This window comes from Ambystoma mexicanum, chromosome 13 (assembly GCF_040938575.1).
Source record: "Ambystoma mexicanum isolate Mex_15411 chromosome 13, UKY_AmexF1_1, whole genome shotgun sequence".
Classification (NCBI taxonomy): domain Eukaryota; kingdom Metazoa; phylum Chordata; class Amphibia; order Caudata; family Ambystomatidae; genus Ambystoma; species Ambystoma mexicanum.
The window spans coordinates 718050286-718078137 of NC_090938.1; the positions used below are offsets into that span (position 1 = coordinate 718050286).

The window sequence follows — 27852 nt, forward strand, 5'->3', positions numbered from 1 at the left end:
CCAGGTATGCCAGGTGGGGTTTTCAAGTAAAGATTGTGAGAGGCCTACCAAAGGTTGGAGACCAATGTTACCCAACCCAGTATACCAAGCATAGCCGTCCTGTTTCTTCCTCGAAGTCCACAAATTCGATGTATTCAACACATAGAGTTCCCACGGGGAATACTCAAATATGCAGTCACAATTTAAATCCCCTGCTAATAAGAAGTGCCCTGAGTGGTTAGCAAGCATCCAATCAAGAATAAACTGAGTGATAGTGGACACAAACAATTCAACTTCACCCACACCATTATGCCAGTAGATATTAATAATTAATAATTTCAATTGGCCATCCTTAGAGATAAGATCGACACCCAAAGCCCCAAAAGGGCACTGCGGTGTAAACCAATGCAAGTTATGTCGGGCAAGCTGGTAGAAGATATGGTATCCATCTACGAATGGAGTGGAGGTCAACTTCATCTCCTGGATACAAATAATGTTAGCATCTCTCAGCAAATGTAGGCATTCCAAGTTTGTAAATAGATGCCGATTGCCTCTTGAGTTCCATGATTTGAGGCATAAGTCTGAGGAAGTATTTAGGTCTGTCCTTAAAGTAGATGGCCTAGGGGACGAGTTTTTGCCACAAGGTGGAGATAATGGTGGCCCAATCAATGTCCTTCACCTCCAGTTTAGGAGGAATTCTTTGGTTAATCACAGGTACGGGGCCGCCTAGATTAGCCACCGATGGTTTAACTGATGATTGAGTAATAAGAGGGCCTTGAGACAGCGTTTCCCATGATAAAGCAGATTCCACCTTAAAGCCCAGATCCCGCAAAGAATCCGTTTGAGTAAGGATCAATTCCTTAACCAATGGAGAGGAGAGTAGAATCAAACTGATAGCTTGACAGTTTCTATCCGGAAAAGCCACTCTGGCAATGTCCTTAGATGATATTAAGGAAAGTGCTGGGATTTCTGAGAAGATAGTCAGGAAATTACATCTATTCAGACAAATTGGAACTTCCAGCTCCACCAAACTTTGAATTTGTACCAGATGCAGCAATTTTGATTTAGAAGCATTAATGCCTTCTTGTCGCCGAACAGAGCCCGCAGGTAGACTTCGAAATGCTACCAATTATTTTATGAAGACGTGCCACCAAATCTTGTATACCTGCTGAAATAGATGGGTGTGTAGATATTGCCGGGATCTTATCTCCCTGAAGCATCCCCCACTCCTCCCCCAAGTCCACCGGGGGTACAGGGATCAACGACTGATAGTTCATGGGGGGGCTGAGAGTGGTTAGGGCCCCAAATAGAAGAGAATTGGTTGATCCCTGTATCCATAAGGCCTTGGACCTTTGTCGGGTTTCTGAATTGGGGCACAGTGGATGACATTGGGAATTCATCACAAGTCCTAAACTTGCCGTAGCCACATCCCTGATGTAACACAGATGAGGGACACAAATTCGGACTCAAGGAGGGAAGAAGAGCCTCTGGGCCAGCCCTTTTTAAGAGCCCCAAAGGTTTCTTTGGCGGACTTCTTTCCAGCTCAATAAGTGCCTGGATGTTAAGTATATTACAGCTGTCCGTTTGAACAGTAGAGTCAACCAATTTAGCCTTGGTTAGAGTAGTAATACACGGAATCTGCCCTTCAGGGATACTCCCTAGGTTCAAGTTAGGTAAAGGACATGCTGAAATTTTGCCAAATAGTAGATTAGGTTGTTTTGTCATCATCTTCCGCTTAATAGTAAGCGATTTTCGTGGAGCTAAGGTTTTTTTGGGGACAGTAGGCTTAACAGCGTTTTCCTGTATAGCTGATGACGCAGTAGATGGTAACAAATTAGGATTGAGGATAGAATTGGGGGTATTTTGAATAAGGTTGGTTATGCAGGGTGAAGAATCGGACATAATGTCAGGGCCAATAGGTTGTACCAACTTAAGGTGGCCTAACAAAGGGGCATTATTAGATGCTTCCAACATAGAGATATTATCAGAGATTTCTATAATTTGTGATGGAACTAAAGGTACTTGCACAGATACTGGTGCACTCATTCCACCCTGTTGTGCCAAAGGGGGGCCTTGCGCAACCAGCTTCTGAGATGGTTCCGTTCCAATCCAATCCATTTTATTAGTTAAATCTACCAATATTTCAGTGCCAATGCAGTCAATTTTCAGATTAAGTTCCGTCATTGATCTTTGGACGGATTTGAGTTCAGCCCAAACATTATCATACAACTCAACAAACGAGCTGAGTACCACGTTTAGGGCAGAAACTGTCGGATGAGTCAAACGAATCCGCTCATCCAGGTCTTTCAAAGTGTGATGTAATTTTGGAGAATTTGCATGGCTCTGATTTACATCCCATGAGCTTGGTTCCTCGGCAGGGTCTCCATTGTTTGAATCAATGCCTTCGATGACGTTAGTTAAGGCAGTTGGGGTATTCTGGTACAAAGTCACTTGTGGAGGCAAGGTGGAATTTACAGGGATAGCAATACCAGAAGACAGGTTCATTGCTTTGTCCGCGCATTCATTGATGCTAATGTCAGTGATGTTGTTATTCCCGCCAAAGAAAGCCTGTGTAGTCATTGCTGAATGATCCAGCATAGCGTTGCCTCTAAAAGCTTTGCGTAGCTTAATTTCAGTGCTAGTAGAGGTTGCTTTCAGGATATATTTATCCATGAATGTTTGGCCTGATACAGGCTGAATTAATTTTGATTGTCTAGGGGTTTCATGATGTGATTTCCCATTAAGAATAGACTAAAAAGTGGTTGGGTACTACCAACAGGGTCCACTAATATAGCATCAGGTGTCATTAAAGAACCTTTTTGGCTACGTAAACCAGATCTCATAATTAACTGGAGAATTAAAAAAACAAGTAAAATATGTGCTTTTACAGTTTTAAAATTATTGTGCCGAGTGCAGGGAGCTTTCAGCTGGTGGAGCGTGTGTCCAGATCAAAGAGTTTGCAGCAATAGTACTAGGTCTGCAAACCCCACAGTGTCTGGCAACACACAGGAAGTACAATAGCAGAGTCAGCAGTTTAAGGTTTAATCTGGCCAGTGGTATGGAAAATTCTGTTACGATGACAGTTTACTGTAATCCCACATCCGGCAGCCGACCACGCCAAACAGCACCAGCCCTTCTGCCGCAAGGGTGGCTTCTGGTCAAATTTAAAAGTCCTCAGCCAGTCACGTGACCACAGCACGTGTTCTACAGCGGTTCCGCCTCCCGCAGACAGCAAGAGCCCAGGGCTCGCAGTGCTGTGTGGAGGGGGAGCAGGCTGGTATAGAAGAAGTTAAATCAGGTAAAACAGCCTCCTGCAGCTTCGTTTCACAATAACAACAATGCCTTCACTCAATGCTCTCTGTATAAGCTCTGCATCTTCTGCCGTAGGCTGCGCATCACTGGTCCCTGTCTGCAGCAGTAATGCTTCCTGTCTTAACTGCAAAATCCTGCCCCGTGCTGTGCATCAGAAGCCCATCTTTTCTGGGTAACTCAGGTGATAAAATATCTTGTCAAGGGACATGTGACAGAGAGTATAAAGGAAACACATACAACTGAGCAGTAAAGTGTTTCCATGGCTCGGGGCAGAAGAGTGTTCAAAAGAGAGTGTGTACCAATATTAAAATCCAATGATAGCGCCTTTCATGAATGTGTTAAGAGGCTGGGCTGCATAAATGGTACGCCAGTAGAGGTTAGCCTAAGCAGAGAGTATATAAGAGAGAGAGAGAGAGAGAGAGAGAGAGAGAGGGAGAATCAGGTGTGAACAGTGAGTTAGGAGTTGAGAAGGATTGGCAGATGGAGAGGAGTGCTGTGTGTGGAAAGGGACTGACAGGGACAATTAGTCGGATGGAATGAAGGGCGCGCACCGCAGGTTAGAATGAGAAGGGAGCCAACACTAGACTAGGGATATTTGGGGGGGATTCCCAGTATGGAGCCCTTTCCCTTCGTGAGGGAGCTGGCCCCAGAAATGCACTCTGAAGATGCAGACTGCACTGCACTGCTCTGTGCTGAGAAGGAACCAGAGGTGACAATAAAAGCTCACTGAGCCCCTGGAGGCTTCTAGGCACATCTGAAAATACAGAGGACCTGCAAGGACCAAACATTGCTGCGACATAAAGTGGAATTAATAGGTCATTTAGGGGAGGAATTAGGTTTCTCTCACAACACTGAGTGACTGGAGGGACCAGTAGTGGCTCGAGAGTGCCAAGCCCCCGAATACAACTCTTGGTGTCAAAGGTATCAGGTTTCAGGTTATGGACACTCATGTATAAAGACAAAAGAAAATAGTCCCTTAAAAAATGATGGTCTGAAATTCAGAGTGATGTGTAGTTAAAATCATGAGACCATCTCTTCTACAGGATGAAAGGGTGTTCAACTTAACACAAGGTCAATGCCTTGTGAGGCACACTTGCGATTGATAAACTTACTACCTTTACCTGGTGCAGCATTCACCGATCTAGCAGCCACACCTCCACTCTGTAAAGGCAGTTCCTTAACAGAGTGGAGGTTCCTGAAGAGCAGTGCCACAGGAAGGAGCGCTACCCACACAGCTCCACGGATATGTTCAGATCCATGGCATCTGGAGAGCAGCGTCACAGGAAGGAGCGCTACCCACACAGCTCCATGGATATGTTTAGATCCATAGCATCTGGAGAACAGCATCATAGGAAGGAGCGCTACCCACACAGCTCCAAGGATATGTTCATATCCATGGCATCTGGAGAGCAGCGTCACAGAAAGGAGCGCTACCCACACAGCTCCATGGATATGTTCAGATCCATGGCATCTGGAGAGCACAGAAACAGGAAGAAGCGTTACTCCCACAGCTCAATGGATAGGTTTGGATCTATGCCATCTGGAGAGCAGTGCCCCAAGAAGAAGCGCTACCCGAACAGCTCCAGAGAGATGTTCAGATCCATGGCAACTGGAGAGCATCACCACAGGAATGTGCTCTACTCACATTGCTCAATGGACAGGTTTGGATCTATGGCATTTGGAGAGCAGAGGAACAGGAAGGAGTGCTAATATTAGCGCCAAATCTGAGGAAATGCTTTAATGTAAACGTGCATTATAAGCTGCCTGAATCACTACGTGCAAAGAAGTATGGATTACAATTTTATTTTTAGATCAAATATGTTTACTCTTAGGGGATGTCTCCTAAAAAAAACATTGAGAGTAGAAATGACTTTCTATTCCCTGAAAAATTATTTCACCTCCAATTTCTAAAATAGGGAGTAAAACATTCCTACTTCAAAAAATGTTTTTTTTAATTTTTAAAAAAATAATTTTATTGGTTTTTACAAACCTTTAAAATAGGTACAGCATGTACACAAACATGTAAACATATCAACACACACCAACAGACCAGCTATTTCCAAAGCTCCGTCCTCATACATCGACATGAGATGTTTCATCCAGTCTTAATGCTTAAAAATAAAAAATAAAAAGCAAAATAGCACCAAATGTTTGAGTGATTCATTTGCTCTTGAGCACAGCCTACATTCAGGTGCCAGATGTCCGTAGCCTTTCCATGGGCGAAGCTGATCGACAGTTTTAGACATGTTCAGTCGAAACAGTATGAACAACCTTCGGGCCTGCGGTTCAGGAAACAGTATCACATAGCGTTGCAGGGTGTTAAAGGCCCGTGTCTCAAGAGGCACGTCGCTCATTAGACTAACAGCTGCCCTCTCCATACAGGTTTCTTCCCAATCCGCACGCCAGATTTTAAGTTTGGCTGCGTCGGGATTTTCGTGAAGCATGTCTAATTTGATGTCATATTTCTTTAGAATTGCTTCACATGTTTGTCCACATGGACACGATATTGGAGTTGGCGGGTGAGACGTTGTGAAAGATATCAAATTGTGGAATCTGCGCACGAGTACAGGTTTTACGATACAAGTTCAACAAACTCCAACATATTCTTGCATGTATCGATATCAGAGCTAGCTCATCTCTTATACAAGACGTCTTCACACTCCTGGGAAGGGTTAGTACTTTGGACCAAAAGCAATTTTCTAAGGAGGCCCACGTCCCGTATGGACAGCCTAGGGCATTTTCTGCCCCATATGTCATGACCGGAATGACCTTCTGTTGATAAAAGGACAAAACAGGTCTTAGTGAACATTTTCCAAATTTCTTATGAATGATCAATGCCTGGCTTGCTAGTTGTTTACATTTCCTTTTAGTTTCAGGAAGCCAGGGCCCGTCGTTTATAGCTGAGCTTATTGTCATCCCTAGATATTGAACATTCTGGGAAATCTGGAGCGTTTCTTGTCCTAGAGACCATTTTATATTTTTTCTGTTAGACACACCGCCGCCATTCAAATTCTGCAGGACCAGTATTTCACATTTTTTTGGTGTTAATCGATAAATTATTGGCTGTGACGTAACGTTGCACAGCATTTAGTTTTCTTTGCAACCCAATTGGCATCACATCCATAACAATCAGGTCATCTGCGTAGAGAAGCCAGCTTAGGTGTGTGTTGGTGACTTTTGGCGGGAAGGAGTTTACCTCGTCAATTGAATCGCCTATATCAGAAATAAAGAGGCTAAATGTAGCTGCGGCCAAAGGACAACCCTGTTTTACTCCTTTCAAGGTGTCAATTGAGGCAGATAGGAGACCTGATTGATCCAAGCAAACTTGAATAGAGGTCTTCGTGTGGAGTTCTCTGATAGCAGCTGTCAAATCCAACGGACACCCCCAACTCTTCAATTTTGCCCACAAAAGCGCCCTGTCAATGGTGTCGAATGCATACGAAAAGTCTATAAATGCTAAGTACACCTTCGTATTGGATTTTATTGCCTCCATTTTGATTATGTTTAGCAGTAGTAAATTTAGCGAGCAGCCCACATGCTTTACAAAACCAGATTAACGTTTGTCCACATGGGATGATGTTAACGACCAGGCCACCAGTTTCTGCTGCAACATTGTGGCGTAGATTTTACCTAGCACGTCCAACAATGCTACAGGACGGTAATTATTCGGGTTGGATCTATCGCCCTTTTCTAAAAATAGGTACAATGATCGCACACTTCCAAGACTTTGGAGTCTGACGAGTTGTAATTATTCTTTTAAAGAGCGTCTCACAAAACTCTGCCCATAGCTCCGGATGCAATTTAATGGTAAAGTTTGTGAGCCCGTCAGGGCCCGGTGCTCGTGAGTTTTTTGCTTTTTTAATTATGGCCACTATATCTTCTTTTGGAAGAACTAAGGCCCAGGGTTTACACACTTCCTTAACCGGGCTTTCCGATAACTCAGTTGAGTGATATAAGGCTGCAAAATGGGTTATCGAATCGGCTTCTGACACCATGCGCTTTGAGGAGCGTGCAGATTGTTGATGAGACACCAAAAGTCCTTTGTGTTTTTATTTTGCAGGGTCCTCAGCATTTGTTCTGCATCGTTTTGCATCATGACGTGCTTATGCGATTTTACCAAGTTTTTGTATTTTTGCTTTGCCGCCTTAGCTGCTTGCAAACAGGCGTGTTCGTCTAACGTCTTGGATTGTCTTAACTCACTGCGTAGCAGACGCTTGTGTTTCAAGAGGTCCAAGTCAAAACAATGAACATATACAAAGGCCTTATTTTTAAGGCCCGCCTTTTTCTGTTTAAATTGCATCAGCAGTTGGTCATATTCAAGAGATCGACTGACATTGCAGTACTGAGTTGTTAGTTGTTCTAGCTCATGTGTATCCAATCTCAGATGGACTCTATTTGATTCGGCCTGGATTTTGTACTGCCACGTAGTGACAGGGGCCTTTGGTTTAGTTGTGAATTCTGTTACCAACATATCGTGGTCGCTGTCGATTTTTTTTGATGACTTTCATTGAACTTATTCGCAGGTGTAAAGGTTCTGATACAAACATATAGTCAATTGTGGAGGCCAGACTTGCCCGATGCCAGGTGCAAGCAGGCAGCATATCGTTATGGGTATTCCCATTTAACAGTTGAAAATTACTGGCGGACATTTCTTCTTTCCATGATTGTACTAACAGATTTTTCCCCGCGTCTGATGGTTTAAACAAGTCAATGTTCAAGTCACCACAAAGGATTATATTAGGCCATTCAGATTCCTCCATCAGTTGGTCCAATATTTCCATTATTTTGTCTATGAAGTCTTGTTTCTCAGCCCTTTTATGGTTACAATATGTGTTTACTAACGTTATTAAATCAATGCACCTTCCTGAAGGGCCAAGAAATTTGATGGAGGTTACTTGAATGAATGGAGAATGGTTGATTGAATTTGCAATCCTCCAGCCTGAAGATCTTCTAATCATGGTGATTAAACCTGCCATCGGGCGACCTTTTAGAGGTTTAATTGCTGGATTTAAGGCCACCTCAAAGTCAGTTGTGACCGGAGCTTCAGTTAACCAAGTTTCCTGTAAACAAACAATCTGCAGTCGATCAAGCCAATTTGACCTAAACAAATGCAGGAAACCGCGTGTGTTCCAAGAGGCAAGCCTACACACGTCCTGCACTGGGTCCTTATGGCGTTATTGTTGTTGTTTGGAGTTCAGCGCCTCAAAAAATTATCTGGAGAGCTGCATCTGCTTTTATGGGAAAAATGAAGGTACGTTTATACTATACCCCACAGATGCGGATTTGGCGGTAAACAATTCTAGGCAGGGCCAGAGGAGACCCCAATCAAGAGATCCAGAGGTCGGCTGAAGAACCAGATGCCCCAGCAGAAGATGCAGCAAAGCAGGCAGACCCCCAATGTTAGTCAAAGGTAGTAGAGACATACCAGAAGGACCACTCAGGGGGAGTAGCATGGGCCTGGAGGCTGAGGTAGCTTCAGGGAAGAAACCGGGCATGAACAAGTCTTTAAATCTTCGTGTAGTTGGGGGAAGAAGTGAAGTCCTCTCTGTGTGACTGGTTCTTGCACAGGGAAGAGTTGTGCTTCTCCCAGTCACCATTGCTGTTGAATGGGAGAGAGGTGTGTGTCTTCCATAACTGTTCTCTTGAGGGCTGGGGAGCTACTTCTGTGAGATGATTACGGTTTCCCCATAGTCTTCTTTTCCTTATACATCTAGTTGAGTTTCACAGATCTGCTCCAGATTTTACCTTTGTGAGAGGGAATTCTGGGAGATGTAGTCCTTATGTGTTTGGTCCTTCAAAATGGTCTGGGAATCCTGTCCTTTTGATATTTTCTTAAAAGTTCTTCCTGGTACTCTTGGTTTCAAGGTCTTGGTGATGTCATTCCCTGATCCTTGTGATGATGACTGGGTGAACATCCTTTCCAGAACCTGTGATATTTAAACCCATATGTAAATATCTGACTGGGATGTGTCCATACTAGTCAGCTTCAAGTCCCACAGCTAAAGTACGTGCCTCATAGGGATTGAAAAGTGAGAATCGGAATGGAGAAAATGGGTGTTTGAGGTGGCGTACCTGTAAGGACACAATAATTGTCCCAACACTTTAAAAAAGGCATTCACAGACAACACTTCTTGCTACTCACATGGCTTCAGAGGCTCTGGATATCTCACAGACAGGCAGATATAGCACTACTGGGGCTCGGCACCCAGGGCACGTTTAATCCCATTACCTTCACGAAAACAGGCACACCGTTGTCACTGAGTAAAACCCAAATAGATTTCACTAGCAGATCCACAGGAAAGTCTGGAAGTGTAGGAGATTCTCTCTCTCCAGGATCAAATATGTCCTTAAGCATCAAAGTAAATGCAAGGTGTCCTGGTGCAAGTGTGGGTTCTCTCAGATGTTCCTGTAGAGGAGAAGCCCCCACCCCCTCTCTTTTGGCAGACAGGTAAATATGGTATTTAGGGCCGATACCCCTCCCGCCCAACATTGTAAAAATCAGGTGTATTGTCTATTTTGGTAGTTAAGCTGCCCTTACTGAAGGCATAGTACCTTGGAAATAGGTAACACTGGACACACTTATTTAGGAAAACATAGAACAAATAGGCATGCTTACAGTGCTCTGAACATGAACACAGAAAATTGATTCCTGACAAAAAAATATCACAGCAACAGGCATCCATTTGTTTTAAAATGAATACCACGGCATGTGTTAAATTAGAAATAGGCCACAGAGAAGGGTGCTGAAAGCCTAGAGAATACACAGCTGTGAGGAGCTCAAAACACAGTGGCCAGTAACCAAACCAAGGAAGTATGATGGGGCTTGGGCAATCCAGGTGCAGACAATTTGGCAGCATCAAATGGGAGAATAAATTATTTCCACAGTGCTGTTTTGCAAGTGAAACTGGCATACAGTCACAAATAGATAAGAGGGATTAGCCAATAGAAAACCAGACAACCTATCCATGTCTTGGATACAGTGTGCTAAGACGTCTGAAGATGTGGGTCATTTCCAGAACTTGTTTAGTCCAGTGTTAAGGTTGAAACATATGTCAATGAGTCAGTGAAATTTGGGAAACTACCTAGTCTTGCTAATTTGCATAAGGAGTCATGTGTTTCAGGAAGTGGTTATGTCCAATGGGACACAAGTGATGTTTTCACCTTTAAGTAAAATGGCCAATTAGAATATGTTAAACTCTACGGTTCAGATTAGCGTAAATAATATTGTGCAGTGCTGTATTCTCTATAAAAGTGTGTTCAACAGGGGCAGGCTTTTGAGTCCTTGCTTGGTTAACTGATCAACTTTGGCTTGTGTAACGGCTCCCAGTCGACTGAGTATAAAACCTTTGCTGTTTTCACTATTCTGTCTCTGATGGGGCTTTTATTGAATTATGACTGAGCAAGGCCTCCTTAACATTCCCAAATACAGTATGATAGAATATGGAATTCCAAAGCAGCAGTGACCCTACAAACAGAAGTGAAGGTGCGACTTTGGAGACTTCTGGAGTCAGCATTTGGTTCAGGCTTTGAGGGCAGCATACACTTATGTAAAGGTCCTTGTAGGAGGAACAGCAACCTATAGACCCGGGACATAGTACAAGAGCTTCACTTATTGCCCAATGACTCACCTCTACCACCCGCTGCCCACTATTAGAGGGCTTTTTTGTACACCCCCTAATGCACTTACTATGGAATGGTATTCACAGCAGGTCTCCTTATTATAATTCCCTTATGTATCTGACTCCCCCGCATCCCTGTTTCTGTTTTTTGTTATTTTCATAGGACCCTTATGCCGGACTTCCAGCTCATCCTCCTGGCACTCTTAAAGGATGTCTATTCTCTCCCGCTTCCATCTCTGCTCCCTGTACTCCCAGGGGATGTCTCATAGTTCTACCATCCAGCTCTGCTACTTGTACTCATAGGGGATGCCTTGGTACTCTCCCCTCCAGCTCTGCTCTCTGTACTCGAAAGAGGTATCATAGCTCGCCCATCCAGCACTGCTACTTATAGTCTCTGGGGATGTCTCATATCTCTCCCCTCCAGCTCTGCTCCTTGCACTCTCAAGGGATGTCTCATAGTTCCCCCATCCAGCTCTGCTCTCTGTACTCTCAGGGGATGTCTCGTATCTCTCCCATCCAGCTCTGCTCTCTGTACACTCAGGGGATTTCTTGTGTGTCTCCCCTCCAGCTCTGCTCTATGTACTCTTAGGGGATGTTGCGCACCTTTCCCATCCAGCACTGCTACTTGTACTCTTTGGGGATGTCTCGTATTGCTCCCCTCCAGCTCTGCGCTCTGTACTCTCATGGGATGTCTCATAGTTCTACCATCCAACTCTGTTACTTGTACTCTTAGGGGATGTCTCCCATCTGTCCCCTCCAGCTCTGCTCTCTGGTCTCTCAGGGGATGTCTCGTATCTCCCCTCAGGCTCTGCTACTTGTACTCTTAGGGGATGTCTCATATCTCTCCCCTCCAGCTCTGCTACTTGTTCACTAAGGGAATGTCTTGTATCTCACCCCTCCAGCTCTGCTCTCTGCACTCTCAAGGGATGTCTCATAGGTCCCCTATCCAGCTCTGCTACTTGTACTCTTAGGGAATGTTTCGTAGCTCTCCCCTCCAGCTTTGCTCTCTATATTCTCAGAGGATGTCTCATATCTCTCCCCTTCAGCTCTGCTACTTGTACTCTTAGGGGATGTCTCGTATCTCTCCCAGCCAGCTCTGCTCTCTGTACACTCAGGGTATGTCTTGTATCTCTCCCACTCAGCTCTGCCCTCTGTACTCTCAAGGGATGTTTCATAGCTCTCCCATCCAGCACTGCTACTTGTACTCTTATGGAATGTCTCATATCTCTCCCATCCAGTTCTGCTCCCTACACTCTCAGGGGATGTCTTGTATCTTGCCCCTCCAGCTCTGCTCGCTGTACTCTCAAGGGGATGTCTCATAGCTCACTCACCTAGCCCTGCTACTTGAACTCTCAAAGGGGTCCTTGTGCCTCTCTGCACTGAGCCCATCTACACATATATAAAGCCATCCCTCTTACCTCGAGCTCCGATGCTTTCCTGCGTTCTTCTTCTATCCACTCGTGCAGGTCCTTCAGCTCTTTTTTCAGATGTTCCATGTAGCTGTAAAGCTTATCCTAAAAGAATAAAACCATTTTGTTAGTCAAAAGATTTCCTGCAAATTAATAATCTACACAGAACAAGACCGAGGTCCCCCAGGACAGCCTCGCTGGTTTCCTACGCTTGTATATAGTCTATAAAGAAGGTATTGTACGTTTCTACCGAGTCAAAACGTCCGCAAGCATCAAAAGTCCAAAAATGCATACCTACAAAAGTTTGAACCTTTGGTGGTATGCATTTAAGGTAGGTAACAAAAAAAAACCAAAAAAAAACAGGGTTTGCGGGGGTGTCCCCCGCAACACCACGCTCACTACTTTTTAGAGTATAGTGAGCGGGAGTTGCGGGGGACATGTATTTTGCATGGGAAATGTACAAACCTTTTGTGCTGCGTACATTTCCCATGCAAATTTCTGTCGCGGGAAAACCAGCCACGATCGGAGCACGCAGATCCTATTAAGAAAGCCTCCTCCGTCCCCTATATGTACCATTAAGCTCACTTACAGTGTATAATGTATGCTCCTGCAGACTCCCAGCTGCTCCCATAGGCTAATGTACAGTCTATAAAGAAAGCGTCCTCCGCCCTTATATGTTCTCTTAAGCTCACTTCCATCTCTTAAGCTCACTTACAGTCTATAATGTATGCCCCCTCAGACTCCCAGCTGCCCCCATAGACTGGTTCACAATCCATAACTCATCCATCTTGGAAGACACACTGTTCATAGAGGTCTTAAAATCATCAATCTTCCTGTCCTTTCCACCATTAAATATGAAGGTTGACACTACCCCCGACACATATGTAACCTGATTTGAGATCCTTACCCTGGCACAAACACACCTAGTTCTCCTCAGCAGACCCTCCTATGGTGGGAGACTTATAGTCCCGAGACTTGCACCCTCAGCAGGGGCAGCCGCAGTGAGGCTTGGGACACACGGCACATGCAAGGTCATGTGTGAGATCACATGCTGGGCACATGTCAAGTTACATGTAGTGCACTGACCAGAGAGTAAAGGTTACGCAGAAACCTCAATATCAACCATGGTTTGCTCTAGTAACTACTATTGCAATGCAAGCCAGGGGGGGGGGGCATTAACATGCATTATCGGCCCATAACCTACTTATAGGCCAGGCGGTGCATCTGTTACTGACACTTATGTACGGTAGGCTCCCAGCACCACCTCTTTGGTAAGAGCGCATTTCACAGGGATTTACACTTAAATGGCCCGTCATTGTGAGATGAAACACAAGAATCAAGCACTGGCAAAGCCAGTAGTTCTGGCTCTGTAAGTGTAACAGGTAAGATTGTTCCCCAACCCCCTAAAGCCCAGGAAAGGCTTATCCTCTGTCCTATGAACATGTCTATTCTTCCTCCGGCATAGAGCAGTGCTGTGCCATCCTCACATGTGATGGGGCTGTGCCCAAGGGCAGGGCCCCTTGCCCATCAGCAGAGAGTTCGCCATTGGATGAAGTGGGGGTGGGAGGGGCTGCAGTCCAGCATTGGGGAAAGAGGTCTGGAGTCAGAAAAGGTGAAGAAGTGGGTCTGCAGTCACAATAAGTGAGATTTTAGGGGTTCATTCAGGAACAACCTCCCTTTATTTCCTTAAAAGAAGGGTGCCATTAGAAGTCAGGTCACCGCTCCGCCAGTTCATGGGTTTGGAACCCACACTTTGACGTGGAGTTACTGCTAGCATGTAAGGCAGCAGCAACTGTCCATGCAAGATTACTGCGTGTCCTGTAGTATTTCATAATGGGGATAGCGGCAGCCGTGCAGAGCATTACTGCTCCAGTGTCACAGCATAATTCCACCAAACTCGCACTGAGGTCCTTTGAGTCAGTCCCAGATGCTGCCTGGTTTAAAGCACCAGTCACCTTCCCTCGCAGGTGTCACCTGTCCGTTGTTACAGTAAATGTGGTAGAGTCGAGACTGCCAGGGACCAGTGCCCACTCAAAACTTTCAGTGTCCTGCCCACCTCACACCCATGGGACAGGTCATGTGTGCTAGGGTTTATAGTCATAATGTCGAAAACATAATACCGAAATACAAAAATGTCGAAAAAAAATGTCGAAAACAAAAATGTCGAAAATATATAAATATAATAGGAAAAGTCAAATAGTCGAAACAAAAATGTCGAAAAAAAAGTTGAACGATAATACTAACATACCAATGTGAAGTAATGCTAATCGTCCATTTTTATGGGGGGGGTTACCTCCTTCCACCCCCCCCTCACCTCTACGCCGTAACTCTCCCACCCTCCTCTCGACCACCAACACATAACCGTTTGCCAATCTGTAAATAAAGTACATTATGACTAACGAAAACCCCATAGAATCAGGAGTCGTAAGGGTTAAGCCAATATGTGACACCCACAAGTAAAGAACCTTGCCTAAACACAAAAGGAACAGATGACGGTTGGGGACAACTGTCATTACCTGACAGGACCAGAGTCAGAGCAAACTAATGTGGATTCGATTCGGCTACGTCAGGCAAACAATCAGGTAATATAAAAAAAAAATATGTGACTAGATATTTAAATCGTAAAATATATTACTATTAGTGTATGGCAAACATAGTAAAACATTTTTTTCCGTTATTTTAGATTGAACATGACAGAAAGGGTACAATACATAACCTCACAAAAAGGCGGAAAACAGCTGGTTTTGAACGGATACATTTATAGTAAGGAATTGGAAAAAAATGAACGCTCGTACTGGAAGTGCATTGAATATGGCGATCAAAATGTGCCGCACGAGTTATAGTTGAATGTTTCAATACAAAAATAAAGGGAGAACACAACCATCTACCGGACAAGACAAATATAGTAATAAAACAAACTCGCCACGAGCTAAAAAGAAAGGCAATAGAAAACCCCGGACAGGCAAGCGGTTTGGTAATATCAACGGTATGCGACACGTTACCTTCACACATATCTGCGCAGATGCCTAGTGAAAAACATATGCAACGAACAGTAAACCGCAAGAAACAGCAAAAGGAAAATCTACCACCAGCACCTACAACATACAATGACATCACCATACCAGAAGTGTTTAGAGTGACAGCTAATGGAGAAAATTTCCACCATTCTACCGTTGATGTACGAGACGAAAAAATGTTGATATTTTCAACTGCTACCAATTTCAAGCATCTAAGTGAAAGTGCCCAGTGGCAAGGTGACGCAACTTTCAAAGCCTGCCCGAACCCCTTCCAACAATTTTATTCACTACATGGAACAATAAATAACAAACTAATTCCACTTGTTTATGTTTTAATGCCCAAAAAAAATGAAGAAATCTACAGAATCATGTTGAACAAAATCAAGGACACTGTACCAAATTCAAAACCCAAAAACATAATCATGGATTTTGAATTAGCACAGATTAAGGCATTTTCTTCAATATACACTGATTCTAGCATACAAGGCTGCTTTTTCCATTTTACTCAGTCGATATGGAAAAAACTGCAAAAACTTGGACTAAGTAGTAAATACACAGACGACAGCATATTTCAACATAACATAAAAAAACTATTCGGATTAGCATTTGTGAAAGAAGATCAGGTTATACATTTCTATGAACATTTACTTGACACTGACTATTTTAAAAATCATGAGGAAGAAAATTCGGACATGTTAGATTACATGGAAAATACATGGATTGGACAATTAACAAGGAATGGCACCAGAAGAAGGCCAAAATACAATATAAACTTATGGAATTGCTACAAAGCAACCTTGGAAGGGCGACCTAGAACAAACAATTCACTTGAGGGATGGCACAGCCGTATTAATAAAACTTTCAACACAAGTAATCCCAATTTGTGGCATTTTTTGAAAGAATTAAACAAAGAACAATCACATCAGGAATTTCGAGTCTCCCAAGCAATTTCACTCGCAAACACAGAGGTAAAAAAGAAAAAATACAGAGACTATGAACAACGCCTTGAGCAAATAGTACAAAATTTTAATGAAAATGACAAAGACAACTACCTAGATTCAATAGCGTATAATTTAAAATGTTAAAAGTACTCACGTTTTTAAGAAATCACCAATCCACCATGACAAATCCAAGCGATACCTGTAAATAGAAGTACGCAGCAAAATCCAAGGAACCCATAATCCAAAAAGCTAGCCAGGGAAAATCACCATCCAAAAAGAAATCCACATGTGCGATTCATAACAGTGAAATCCGGAAAGGAAAAAAAGTTGAAGATCCAAGAAAGTCCATGAAACAAAATCAACGATCCAACCCGAAAAAAAATCCATGGCTCGGAAAAACCAAAACATCCATCGAATCCAGTAAAAAAAAACTCCATTGCATCCATGGAAAAGGGTGAAAAAACTTGAAAATCCAAAAAGAAATCCACACGAAAGCACAGAGACCCGAACGCGATGGAAACGCTGCACGAATGAACTTTAAAAATGGCGCCTACGTATACGTAGAGTAACGCAACCTTACATAGCATGCAATTACCATATATAAACAAAATGGGCATTCTCATTTCTTAAACAATAGCGCCATCTATTGGAAAAAAAGTATACTAAATGTTCAACGTTATCAGTTTGCAATTTGTTATTTATTTATTTAAAATTGAAGTTTACAATAAATATATATATATTTATTTAATTTATATATATAATTAAGCAAAATATTACATGGTATATGCAATTGATGTTCAAGAATACTTAATAAAACATAGTAAATAATAGCAATGTTCAAAAATGCATAATAAAACATATTTAAACACTTACCTTGTATTAACATCAATTCGAAAAAAATCGAAAAGAATTCGACATTTTTGTAATTCGACATTTTTATTTTCGACATTTTTTTTTCGACATTTTGACTTTCGAAAATATTGCAATCGATATTATGACTGGACACCGTGTGCTAGAGCAGGTGGGGCACACTCAGCCTCAGACACACATTGGGGTGGGGATCCCTGTACATGGAAACTCCCCTGAGGCACTATCAGTACACTGCACACCAGCACAGACCTCAGGGACTGTCGCCTCCCAGAGAGGGCAGGTAATGAAGGCTCTCCTGTTATGCACCACTGCACACCCAAGGGGCAAAATAATACCTGATGCACCATTTCCACATTACTTCACACCGTTGCTGGGATCCGGGTCATGAAAGTAAATGATCAGTTGGACGATACCCAGTGTGGGGTTGGAGGACCTATAGCTTTGTGAACTCAGACAAGTCACACAAAGTCACTGGTAGTCTCCCCACAGCATGTGACTTAGAATCCCACGGCATGCCACATACACCATTGTACTCTTGGGCGGCTCCACTTAGTATGGGATTTAGAGTCCCAAGACATGCCACATCTGCACCATTAACACTGTGGCCACCTCCCCTCAGCATGAGACTTAGAATCACAAGACATGCCACATACACCCTTGTACTCTTGGGCAGTCTCCACTCAGTATGGGATTTAAAATCCCAAGACATGCCACATACACCCTTGTACTCTTGGGCAGTCTCCACTCAGTATGGGATTTAAAATCCCAAGACATGCCACATACACCCTTGTACTCTTAGGCAGCACCACTGAGTATGGGATTTAGGGTCCCAAGACATCTTGGGCAGCCTCCACCCACCATGAGACTTAGAATCATAAGACATGCCACACACACACATATACTCGTGGGCAGTCTCCTCTCAGCATGAGACTTAAAATCCCAAGACATCTTGGGCAGCCTCCACCCACCATGAACTTTAGGATCCCAAGACATGTAGCATTCATCAGTTATATTCTTGGGCAGTCTACCTACACCCAGCACCTGATTTTGAAACCAAGGCATCTCATGTGCATAGGGTCTATCCATGGCATGTGGTCTCTCTTGGGCGGGTAAGGGAAGGGAGCACCGTGGCTCATGGGGTTCCTGTCTGATCACATATACATCTTGTACACTTGGTCAACCTTATCCTGCGACCAACCTTTGGTTCCAAGCTTGCTATGTGCACATCCTCTGCTCTTGAGTATCTTCCTGTATACAACTCAAGGTGTGAACTTAATGAACCCAAACCCTTCACATAATATGCATAGTGTGAGGCTGCATCCTATATTAGACATACAGTGTGTTGTGTAGGGGGCCTGCTATGGACATCCAGCAGGCCCCAGGGTGCTAGGGGGCCTCAGCACCTTAGAGGCCCAGTGCCTCTGGGGGTTGGGGCCTGCTATGGACATCCCACAGGCCCTGGGGTGCTATGGGGCATCAGCACCTTCGGTGGTAGGGGCAGGGAGAGCCATACCATTGACCATGCAGACCTCTGCCACTGCACTGGCACGAGGGTCCCACGGCATCATGTCCGGCAGGCCCGTCCTCACACAGATGTGGACCTGCAGGCCTAAATGAGAGACAGACTTCCTCTTTGGGAGTCTGCTGCCGTTCTGCTGCACGTGCCTGCAGGGGCTTCTTTTATTAGCTTGGCCCATCGCACAGTCATGGCCCATGTTAAAAGGGCAATACACAGGGGAGGGACACATTCCCTTAAAGGGGCAACACACTTGGGAGGGTCAAACACCAAACACCACACTCCTCCTTTTTGATAACAAACAAATAAATGTTACTCAAACATAAATAATCCCCTCCCCCGTTACAGAACAACATTACTTGGGCTACTTCAGAAATGTAGGATCGACAACAAATTGAATATGCCACTGCTACGCACATGGGGTTCACATGGCCATAGACATACTACACATATATACTCACTCTACACATAACCCGCGGGTGACAGTCGTGGTTGGCGAACCGTTGGTGGAATGTTGGCAATTCGATCACATGTTACAACAGTCCTTTATTAACCTTGGGCCAGTGGAACTTTCACTGCCGTATGACGCCATTGCTAGCTGCTGGCACCATTTAGAGCGTGCCTCCGAACTTGCGTGACTACAGCTTCACATCCATTTAACTGGGACCACTTTAAACACATACTTTCCATGCAGGCCCCCAGCATTTAAACATGTGTCCACTGAGTCTTCTCTGAGCACGTGCAGGACTGCAGGAGACCAGTTCACTTGTCTCCCGCGTGCATTCAGGATGGTCATTTCCACAGGTCCAGGTCTGTTGATGTTACAGTTCAAAGGCCGGTAAAGCCGTGCCTGTGAGCACCAGGGGCCACATCGGCTTAGTCCCTTGATGTTGGGGCAGGCAGCAAGATGTGGATAGCAGGGCGTCCAAGCGGCACCACAGGATGTCAACAGGGCAGGGGTCTCAGCATGTTACTCACCCCCCTTTTCTTGGCTACACTCTGCCAGACAGGAGTGTCTCTTCACTGTTGTGGGACAGGAGGGCACACAAGCACTCGTACAGAGCTGCAACCCTCGATTGCCTCATAGCACTTCTTCTAGGTGGTGGATTTGAGGGTTGCGAGACGTTGGTTTGCCCGACACAGATGACAGATGAATGCTGCTGTCGTGGCAAGTGATGTCCCAGTTTCGGGTTTGCAGGGATCGCACCTAGGGCCACATCGGCCTGGTCCATGGATGGCGGGCCCGGCGGCAGGGCATGCCCCAGTGGCAAGGCGATGAGGCCACTCGCACAGTTCTCCCCAGGTAGGAATGTGGGCAGGAAGCTGCCACTAGCAAAGGGCGCCCACCAGTGGTAGGGTGTTAGGGCACCTCTTTCTTCACCCCCACCCCCAGGCAGGAGTAGGTGGCATTGCACTGCCAGCAGTAGAGAGGTCACACCAGTGGCAGGGCGATGAGGCCATTTGCTAGGCAGGCAGGGCGACACTGGTGTCAGGTCCTCGCCACTACATTTCGGCGCCGCCGACTTGTGTATTTGCATAGTACGCTGTGCAGGTGTGAGGGATCTCAGCACTTGGTCAGCCAGTAGAGCTCTTGAGGCAGCACATCTCCATGCAGACTTGCACTTACTTGTTGCCGTGCCGAGTGTAGGAGGAACACCCATGATCTTGTGCAGTGTCATTATTTCTTTTCTGCAGCCTTCATCACAGTAGGCATTTTTGATTATTGTCCACGCTCCACTCCTGGTGTTTTGCTTTTGTCTAGTCACCACCCATGGGTACGGGACCGTACTGGCCCATTCTGCATTTCTTTTCCATGCTCTGACGTGGAGCTACTAGGCACTTCAAAGCCGATGGGCCCAGGACCCAGAGAGGGCCTTCTGCATTTTTGGTGCACTGGTCTAGAGCGCACATGTTCTCACTGCCGGTGGGCCCCGGGATCATCGTGGGGTCATGGGCATGGAGGTGCTACCCCTTTTCACCGGAGGGCGGCCCCGGGATATCCCTGTGCTGTGAGCTGCCGCATTCTTGGTGATACTATGTCGAAACAATCCTATGCAGCCTTCACATGTGATTATGTTGGAATGATACCCTGACGCTTTATCGCAGCAGACCATACACACATAGCTCCTCCTGCACCTTCATCCGAACCGAGGAATGGCTCAGTCTAGGCCTTCTCATCCCGGGGTAGGCCTCTTCCCCATTGTGGATCACCATGCAAGTTGGTTTAATTAACTCACAAGTGCTCATGAACAGTCAGTCGCTGTACCATGAGCCCAAATCGTAAGCCTTGAACTGTGATTGGGAGGGTCCAGATGGCCGTACAGGGGAATGTTGCACATTGGAATACTGGCAGTATGACGGCGTTGCCTGGAAGTCGGGTCCTGCAGCTGGTAGTCAATATGGTCTGGCAAAACATTGTAGTACTGCAGAGGTTTCCGAAAGACAGCATGCATCCGTAGGTAACCATGGTCTGCTCATATTCCACTGTTGAAATGTCTGTAGTTTGTGACAGGTTAAGCTGAGAGATAATCTGCAAGGATGACAGTCTGTTGAAGTTAGGCAAACGGTGCTGGAGGGAACAAGAACTGTCTGTTCTATGACAATTTCTTTTAGACTGACCAAGTTCTCGAGCGAGGCAGGGTTTCCTCCGGCACAAGCGCACCGTCAGTGCGGCACTTCTCCTTTTGCACCCCGGAGCACCTTCCACCGAAGCTCTGACATGGAGCACTTCCTTTGTGCTTTTGTCCCTGCACCCTCACCACCAATGGGCCGGGATTGATTATGGCGGGCGAATGCGCCAACGAAGATGGCATGGCGGGCGCCGCCCCTTAGTGGGGGCTGCCCAGCCGGCCTCCTCCCCCCACTACTCAAGAAGCAGGTCAGGGGGGCAGGGATGGGGGAGGAACGCGCAGCCCGCCCCCGGAAGGGACGGGAGCGCGCGAAACGCAAGGGGTGGGGCAGGGAGCCGAGGGAGAAGCAGGCCTCATAAAGGCACGGGTTTGTTCCAGATACAAACACATTCTCCCTCGGTTCCCTGCCCCCACCGGATCGTGGATTTTGTTTACTTGCAGCTCTTCCAGCGATGGATCGTGCCGTGCAGTTCCGGACACAGAGGAGGAAGATTTTCAGTCTTGTTGCTGCTCAGGATGCCGGACAGTGTTCCTGACCCGGAGGAAGAGGGCTTCCAGTCTTGGATGCGGTTTCCAGCCAGGAGGAACTTCGCGTCAGCCAAGTATGGGCGTCGGGTAAGGAGCAGGGCGAGGAGAGAAGGGAAAGCGGGGCTCGGCTCTGGCAGGCCCGGAAGAGAAGGTACTGCAAGGGTGAGAGCAGGGGCTAGTCATGGTTTGGCGGCCATTTAAAAGTGTAGAGGGCATTTGTCAGCGGTCGCGGCGTTGAGAGCAAGATGGAGCCTTTTCATGTGTTAGTATATAAAGGCGGAGAGGCTGTGTCCGAGGGCTGGTTGTCGGCAACAAGATACGGCCATGTCGTGCGTCCTGTGAAACGGGGGGGGGGGGCACAAAACTAGTGGGCCCGGTTGCAGCCGGGCTGCTGGTTAGTTTTGGCGAGGCAGGCAATGGCGTTTTGTGGAAAAATAAGGGCAGCCCCCACTAAGGGGCGGCGCCCGCCATGCCTTCTTCGTTGGCGCTTTCGCCCGCCATTTCCGTCTTAGCAACTAGGGTGAGTGCATGCGCTGGGCGAATTGGAGGCGTTCGTTTTGTTTGAGGCTTGCGTACAACTACATTTTAAGCACGATTGTTTACTTTTGCTTAACATTACATTGTAGCTTTTGTAAAATGTTTTTTAAAGCGAACATCTGGGACTGGGAGCAAGTTATTATACAGGAGAATGTGGGTGGGTACATGTTAATGTGTGCGTGTATAGTGGCATTGTTCGAGTAGTTGTTTACTTAAAGTAAGTTTACTACTAACCTCACAATTAGACACACTTAGATACCAGTAAACAAACTGTCATATTTGTAATGGAATAACTGACGTCGTAAGCATCGTAAAGTCATATTTTGCAGCGTAAATAATGTCTGCCTAATTTATTTCAGATCCTCGACATCGACTACTGAGGAGTGCACCGTTTTGAACCGAGTGCGCAATTTAAATTCCAGTCCTAGATTTTTCTATCTACGTTTCCAGTTTTTCTAAAATGTCGTCCATTGCCATGGCGGCGTTGGCTATAAGCTGACATTTAGTATTATCTGATGATTGTACAACAAATGGGGTGCATAAAAGCACCAGTTTGTGCACATCACTCGCTGCAAAGAGTCGTCGAGTTGAGCCAAGATATGCCAAGCTGTCTAATTGGATGGTGCACATAGTAATGTGGCCCATTTTTAATTATTTTCTTTGCTGGTAGTTTTAGTGACGGCTAGTAAATGAGTAGGTAGCATTAGAACAAAGTCTTCATAGCTTCTTGCATTGTGTGTAATTGTAAGTACAAAGAAAAAGATAGATTATCAATCCTTGAACACTACTAATTTCTTCAATAGAAGAATTGAAAGCCCTATATGCCATCCTCTGTCCTGCCCACAACCATCAGGAGCTGCTCATATTACAATGAGGACCCTTGTGGCAAGTATTAAATTAGCACTTCCTGTTAATAGGGAGGCGTCCCCGTGTGTTTTGACCCCACAACCCGCGAGATCAGTTGTATAGAGACTGCGTCTTTGGCGCCACTTATTACAAAAAACGTATGGCACTTTTTTATTTATCATATAGAATAATAGCACACCTAATAGCACGCTGGTAATGTATTAGTGAAAAATGGGTTTTATGTATGACCTTGGCTTAAGAAATTGATTAAACAGAATTGTTGCTTCAGCGGGATGCGGCAAATAATAGATGGAGGGGGGGGGGAGAAAGTACTTGTCCGAACTCTGCTACTTTCGGTTGCAGGATGGTAAGTACGGGAAGCTGCATTTACAGTGGTCAACATGAGTTAAATGCGGAAGGTTTGGCACGTTGTTGGAACAAGGATGAAGGTTTGGGGGATAGTTCTTTATTCTCCAGGAATGGCCTACTTTGTTCGAACACATTTGGTTGCCGTGCGTGCCGCATGTCGGATTTGGTAAACGGGGCCTTCTTTGTGGGGGCCCCGAGTTAGGTTTATTACGCCATGTATGCCATGTTTTCACAACGTGGTGGCCGCAGCGCCACGACCAATGTTCCGTGGGCGGAAAATGCTATTTTTTTTTATTTTTTTTGTTTAAATCTTTATTTTAAGGTTTTAACATAAGCATACAAAAAACCACCTGTGTCACCAGGTTTACTTAACACAAAAAAAAGGGAAGAAAAAGCCAAACGTTACGTTCATAGCACACACAATACACATCGGATAATTGCGGATCACATGTTCATCGGGCTATTTGTTCTGTCGGAAAGTCCATTCTACGGGTACTTGTGTGAATAGTGGGACCTGGACCTTTATCTGGGTTGTGATTGTTGGGTTTGAGATTGGGAATGTGCAACATCGGTGGTAGTGAGTAGGTATCGAATATAAGGACCCCAAATGTCAGGTGGTCGCGCATGTAGGGGAAGGGTCCGTGTGAACTCAGTGTCCATGTCTTGACAGTAAAGGATATCTTTCTTCCATGCGGTGAGCAAGGGAAGGGGGCCACGTCCCCAGGCCAGGGCTATCCTTCTACGGGCGAGCACTAGGAGCAGAGAAGCGAGCTTCCGCACCGGGGTTTGCAGGTGTCTTGTCATACCCAAGAGCGCGACTGTTGGGTCAGGGGCCAGCACCTCTCCCAATATGTCGCTCGTGTGTTGTAGAACTGAGGACCAGAATCGGGCTATACCTGGACAGTGCCATACGAGGTGGACGAAGTCGGCGGAGGGGATGCCACATCTTTCGCATTGGTCTGAGGCCTCGGGGTGGTGATGTCGTTTCTTTTGGGGAGTATAGTATGTTTGGTGCACGAAGTTAAAATGGGTCTGCTTGTAGCGGGTATTTAGCGCTACTTTTTGGGTTTGCCGGAGAATGCAAGTCCAGTCGTCTTCGGGTATCGTGGTATGAAGGGCCGTTTCCCATCTGCGCTTCGCCTTAGCGGCGGTCACAGTTGAGTCAGCGAGCAATGATCTGTAAATTATGGACACCAATCTTCCCTCTCCCTTGGCCTGGATCACATTGTGCAGCAGGGTCCACGTTGGTGGTTGTTTAGGGAATGTTGGGAAGTGGGCCTGCAGGGTATGACGCAATCTGAAGTAAAGGAAAATGTCGAGTGAAGTGGTGCCGCCCCTCTCCCTGATCAGTTGTGGGGTAATGAACACGCCGTCTGGGAACAGGTCCCCCATAGAGTTTATGTTGGTTTTATTTAGCCAGATCAGGAAAACTTTTTCGTTGGTTAGGGGAATGCCGGGAATAAACTTGACAGGTAGTAGCGGGGAGTATCTTATCTGTGTTCCGTAATTACGGGCGATTTTCCTCCAGATGGTGTATGAGGATAGGACTGTATTTAGCGTGCCATATGGGACCGGGAGATTGCTGAAGATAACAGCTGTTAAGAAGTCTGGGGAGGCCAGGGCGCGCTCAACCTGCACATGTGGACGGACGTACTCAGAGGCATACCAATGGCTAAGAAATTGAGCCTGAGCGGCCCAGTAGTACTTTTCAATGTCTGGAAGTGCAAGGCCACCGTGTGACACTGGTAACGTCAGTGTCGTGTAGGCGACTCTCGCTGGTTTGCCCACCCAGATTAGTTCCAAAATGAGGCTTCTAATTTTCTGCAGGAATGAGCGTGGGAGTATTAAGGGTATATTTGTGAACAGATAGAGAAGTTTGGGGAGAATCATCATTTTAGTCAATGAAACCCTCCCCCATAGTGTTAGGGGAAGCATCTGTGGACACGTTCACGGAGGGATTGGAGTACTTAGCCATAGTTATCTTTAAATATCTCGTCATGATTAAGTGACATGAGAATGCCGAGATAGCGAACCCCGGTGCTTTCCCACTTAAATCCGTGGTCGTCTCGGAACTGAGGGGTAGCTGTTGTTAGCGGAAATATTACTGATTTGGAGTGATTTATTTTGAGACCAGAGATGCTGCTAAATCGGATCACCTCGGGCATGATCGGATTGAGATTTGTTTCGGGATCTTTGATGAACAGCATCACGTCATCCGTGTAGAGGGAGACGATCAGTCTGTGTGGGCCCAGGGTGAGGCCTCTATCAATTCGGTGCGTTCTTAGCCTGGAGGCGAGGGGTTCCATAATTAAGGCAAATATAAGGGCTGACAGGGGGCATCCCTGCCTAGTTCCCCGTTCCAATTTCACTCCGGAAGATCTGGTAGAGCCGAGGGTGATGTAGGAGCGGGGGTCATTGTATAGTAATGAGACCATCCTGATAAAGGTTTTCCCCAGACCCATTTGTGTGAGTGTTGCAAATAGATATGGCCATTCGACGGAGTCGAATGCCTTTTCGGCATCTAATAATACTGCGATGGCCTGCTGTGATGGGTCGAGTGCAGCGATGACTCCAAACAGTCGGTGAAGGCCGTATGTCGTACTGCGTCCGGGAATAAAGCCGGCTTGGTCACTCAGGACCAGTGCAGGCATGAGGGGAAGGAGACGGTTTGCTAGGATCTTGGCTAGAATCTTGTTGTCGAGGTTGATCAATGAGATCGGCCTATAAGAGGCACAGTCATCTCGGGGTTTGCCTGGTTTGTGAATGAGAGTGACATTGGCTTTGCGAAGGGTGGGCGGAAGAATCCCTCGCTCTAAGGCCTCTTCGTATACTTGAAGGAGTAGTGGGGCTAGCGTGAGTGCGTGAGCCTTATAGAATTCGCCGGTGAGACCGTCGGGGCCAGGTGCTTTAGTATTTGGGAGAGATTTTATTGCCTCAGTGATTTCCCCCTGTGTGATGGGCGCGTTCAAAGGTTCGCGAAGGTCATGGATAACCCAGTATAATTCAGTGTCATTAAGGTAGTTCCGGAGCTCCTCCGGGTTACTAGTGATTTGAGAGCTGTACAGGTCTTGGTAAAATTTCTGAAATGTGTTCACAATGTCTTCTTCAGTGTATGTTAGGTTCCCGTTCGTGTCTCGGATGCATTCCACCTGAGGGGGTGTCTGATCAAGTCTCAAAAGGCGGGCCAGGAGCGCCCCGGGTTTCTGCCCCTCGCCGTACTGTCTGATCTTATGTCTGCGGCCCAAGAATTTAATTTCACGTTCGGCTGCTGCTTGGAATTTTACTAGTTCCATCTTTAGGTCGGCCCGGGTCTGCGCGTCTAGGGATGTTGTTTGCTTATTTTCCAGGTCTTTCAGACGTCGTTCACTTTCTGTTAACTCTCGTCTGATCAGCTTCAGGATGCCATTTTCTTTAGCCATGCATACGCCCCTCACGTAGCATTTTAATGTTTCCCATAGCGTGCCGGGTGAGTCGACTGAGCCTTGGTTTGTCTCGAGGAAGGTGATGATGTCCTGCCGGAGTTCATCTGCGAAGATAGGGTCTAAAAGCGCACCCGATTTGAATCTCCAGTTCACGGGAGTTTTCGGGATCTCGGATAGCGTAAATTCGAGTGTGACCATGGAGTGGTCGGATAGGGATCGTGATAGAATTTGGCAGGGGCCCCAGCTGAACGGACTACGGGACGATACCAGTAGATAGTCAATGCGGGAGCTGGTGTTATGGACTGCTGAGTGAAAGGTGTAGTCCTGGGAGTTTGGATGGGAGTGTCTCCAAATGTCGGATAACTCAAAGGCCTGGCAGATCTCTGTAACTTGGCGACTGGCCTTGGAGATTCTGTTGCTCGGACCATGCGATTTGTCGATATGGGGGTTTAGGGGGGTATTGAGATCCCCAGATGATAGTTGCTGAGGTATATGTTTCCAGGTTTGACATGATCCAATTGAAGTTATTCGGTCCGTCGACATTGGGGGCGTAGGTTTCTTTCCCCGCAAGTAGACCCCTTACCAGCAGGAACCTGCCCTCTTCATCCTTCCTAAAACCGATTAGACTGAAACTGGCCTTCTTGTCGATCAGTATTGCAACGCCTCTCGCGTACGAGGAATACGAAGAAAAGTATCTATGGCAACCCCATGAGCGGGCCCAGTGCTGCTCTGCCGATGGTGTAAGATGGGTCTCCTGCAGCATAGCGATAGTGATCTTGTGTCTCCGTAAGTATTGAAGAACTTTCCTGAGTTTGGAGGATTTGTTGCCACCTCTGATGTTCCAGGTAGCGGTTTTA

General features: G+C 46.0%; 1 protein-coding gene across 4 annotated transcripts in view; it reads right to left on the minus strand.

Moving 5' to 3' along the window:
* Nucleotides 1-27852, minus strand: part of LOC138521790 (E3 ubiquitin-protein ligase TRIM39-like) — a 132414-nt gene that overhangs the window by 95932 nt on the left and 8630 nt on the right. For all 4 annotated transcript variants that reach the window (XM_069634876.1, XM_069634878.1, XM_069634879.1 and 1 more), the window contains exon 2: nucleotides 12329-12424. In XM_069634876.1, the coding sequence (XP_069490977.1) occupies nucleotides 12329-12424 (96 nt within the window). The remainder of the gene's footprint in view (nucleotides 1-12328; nucleotides 12425-27852) is intronic.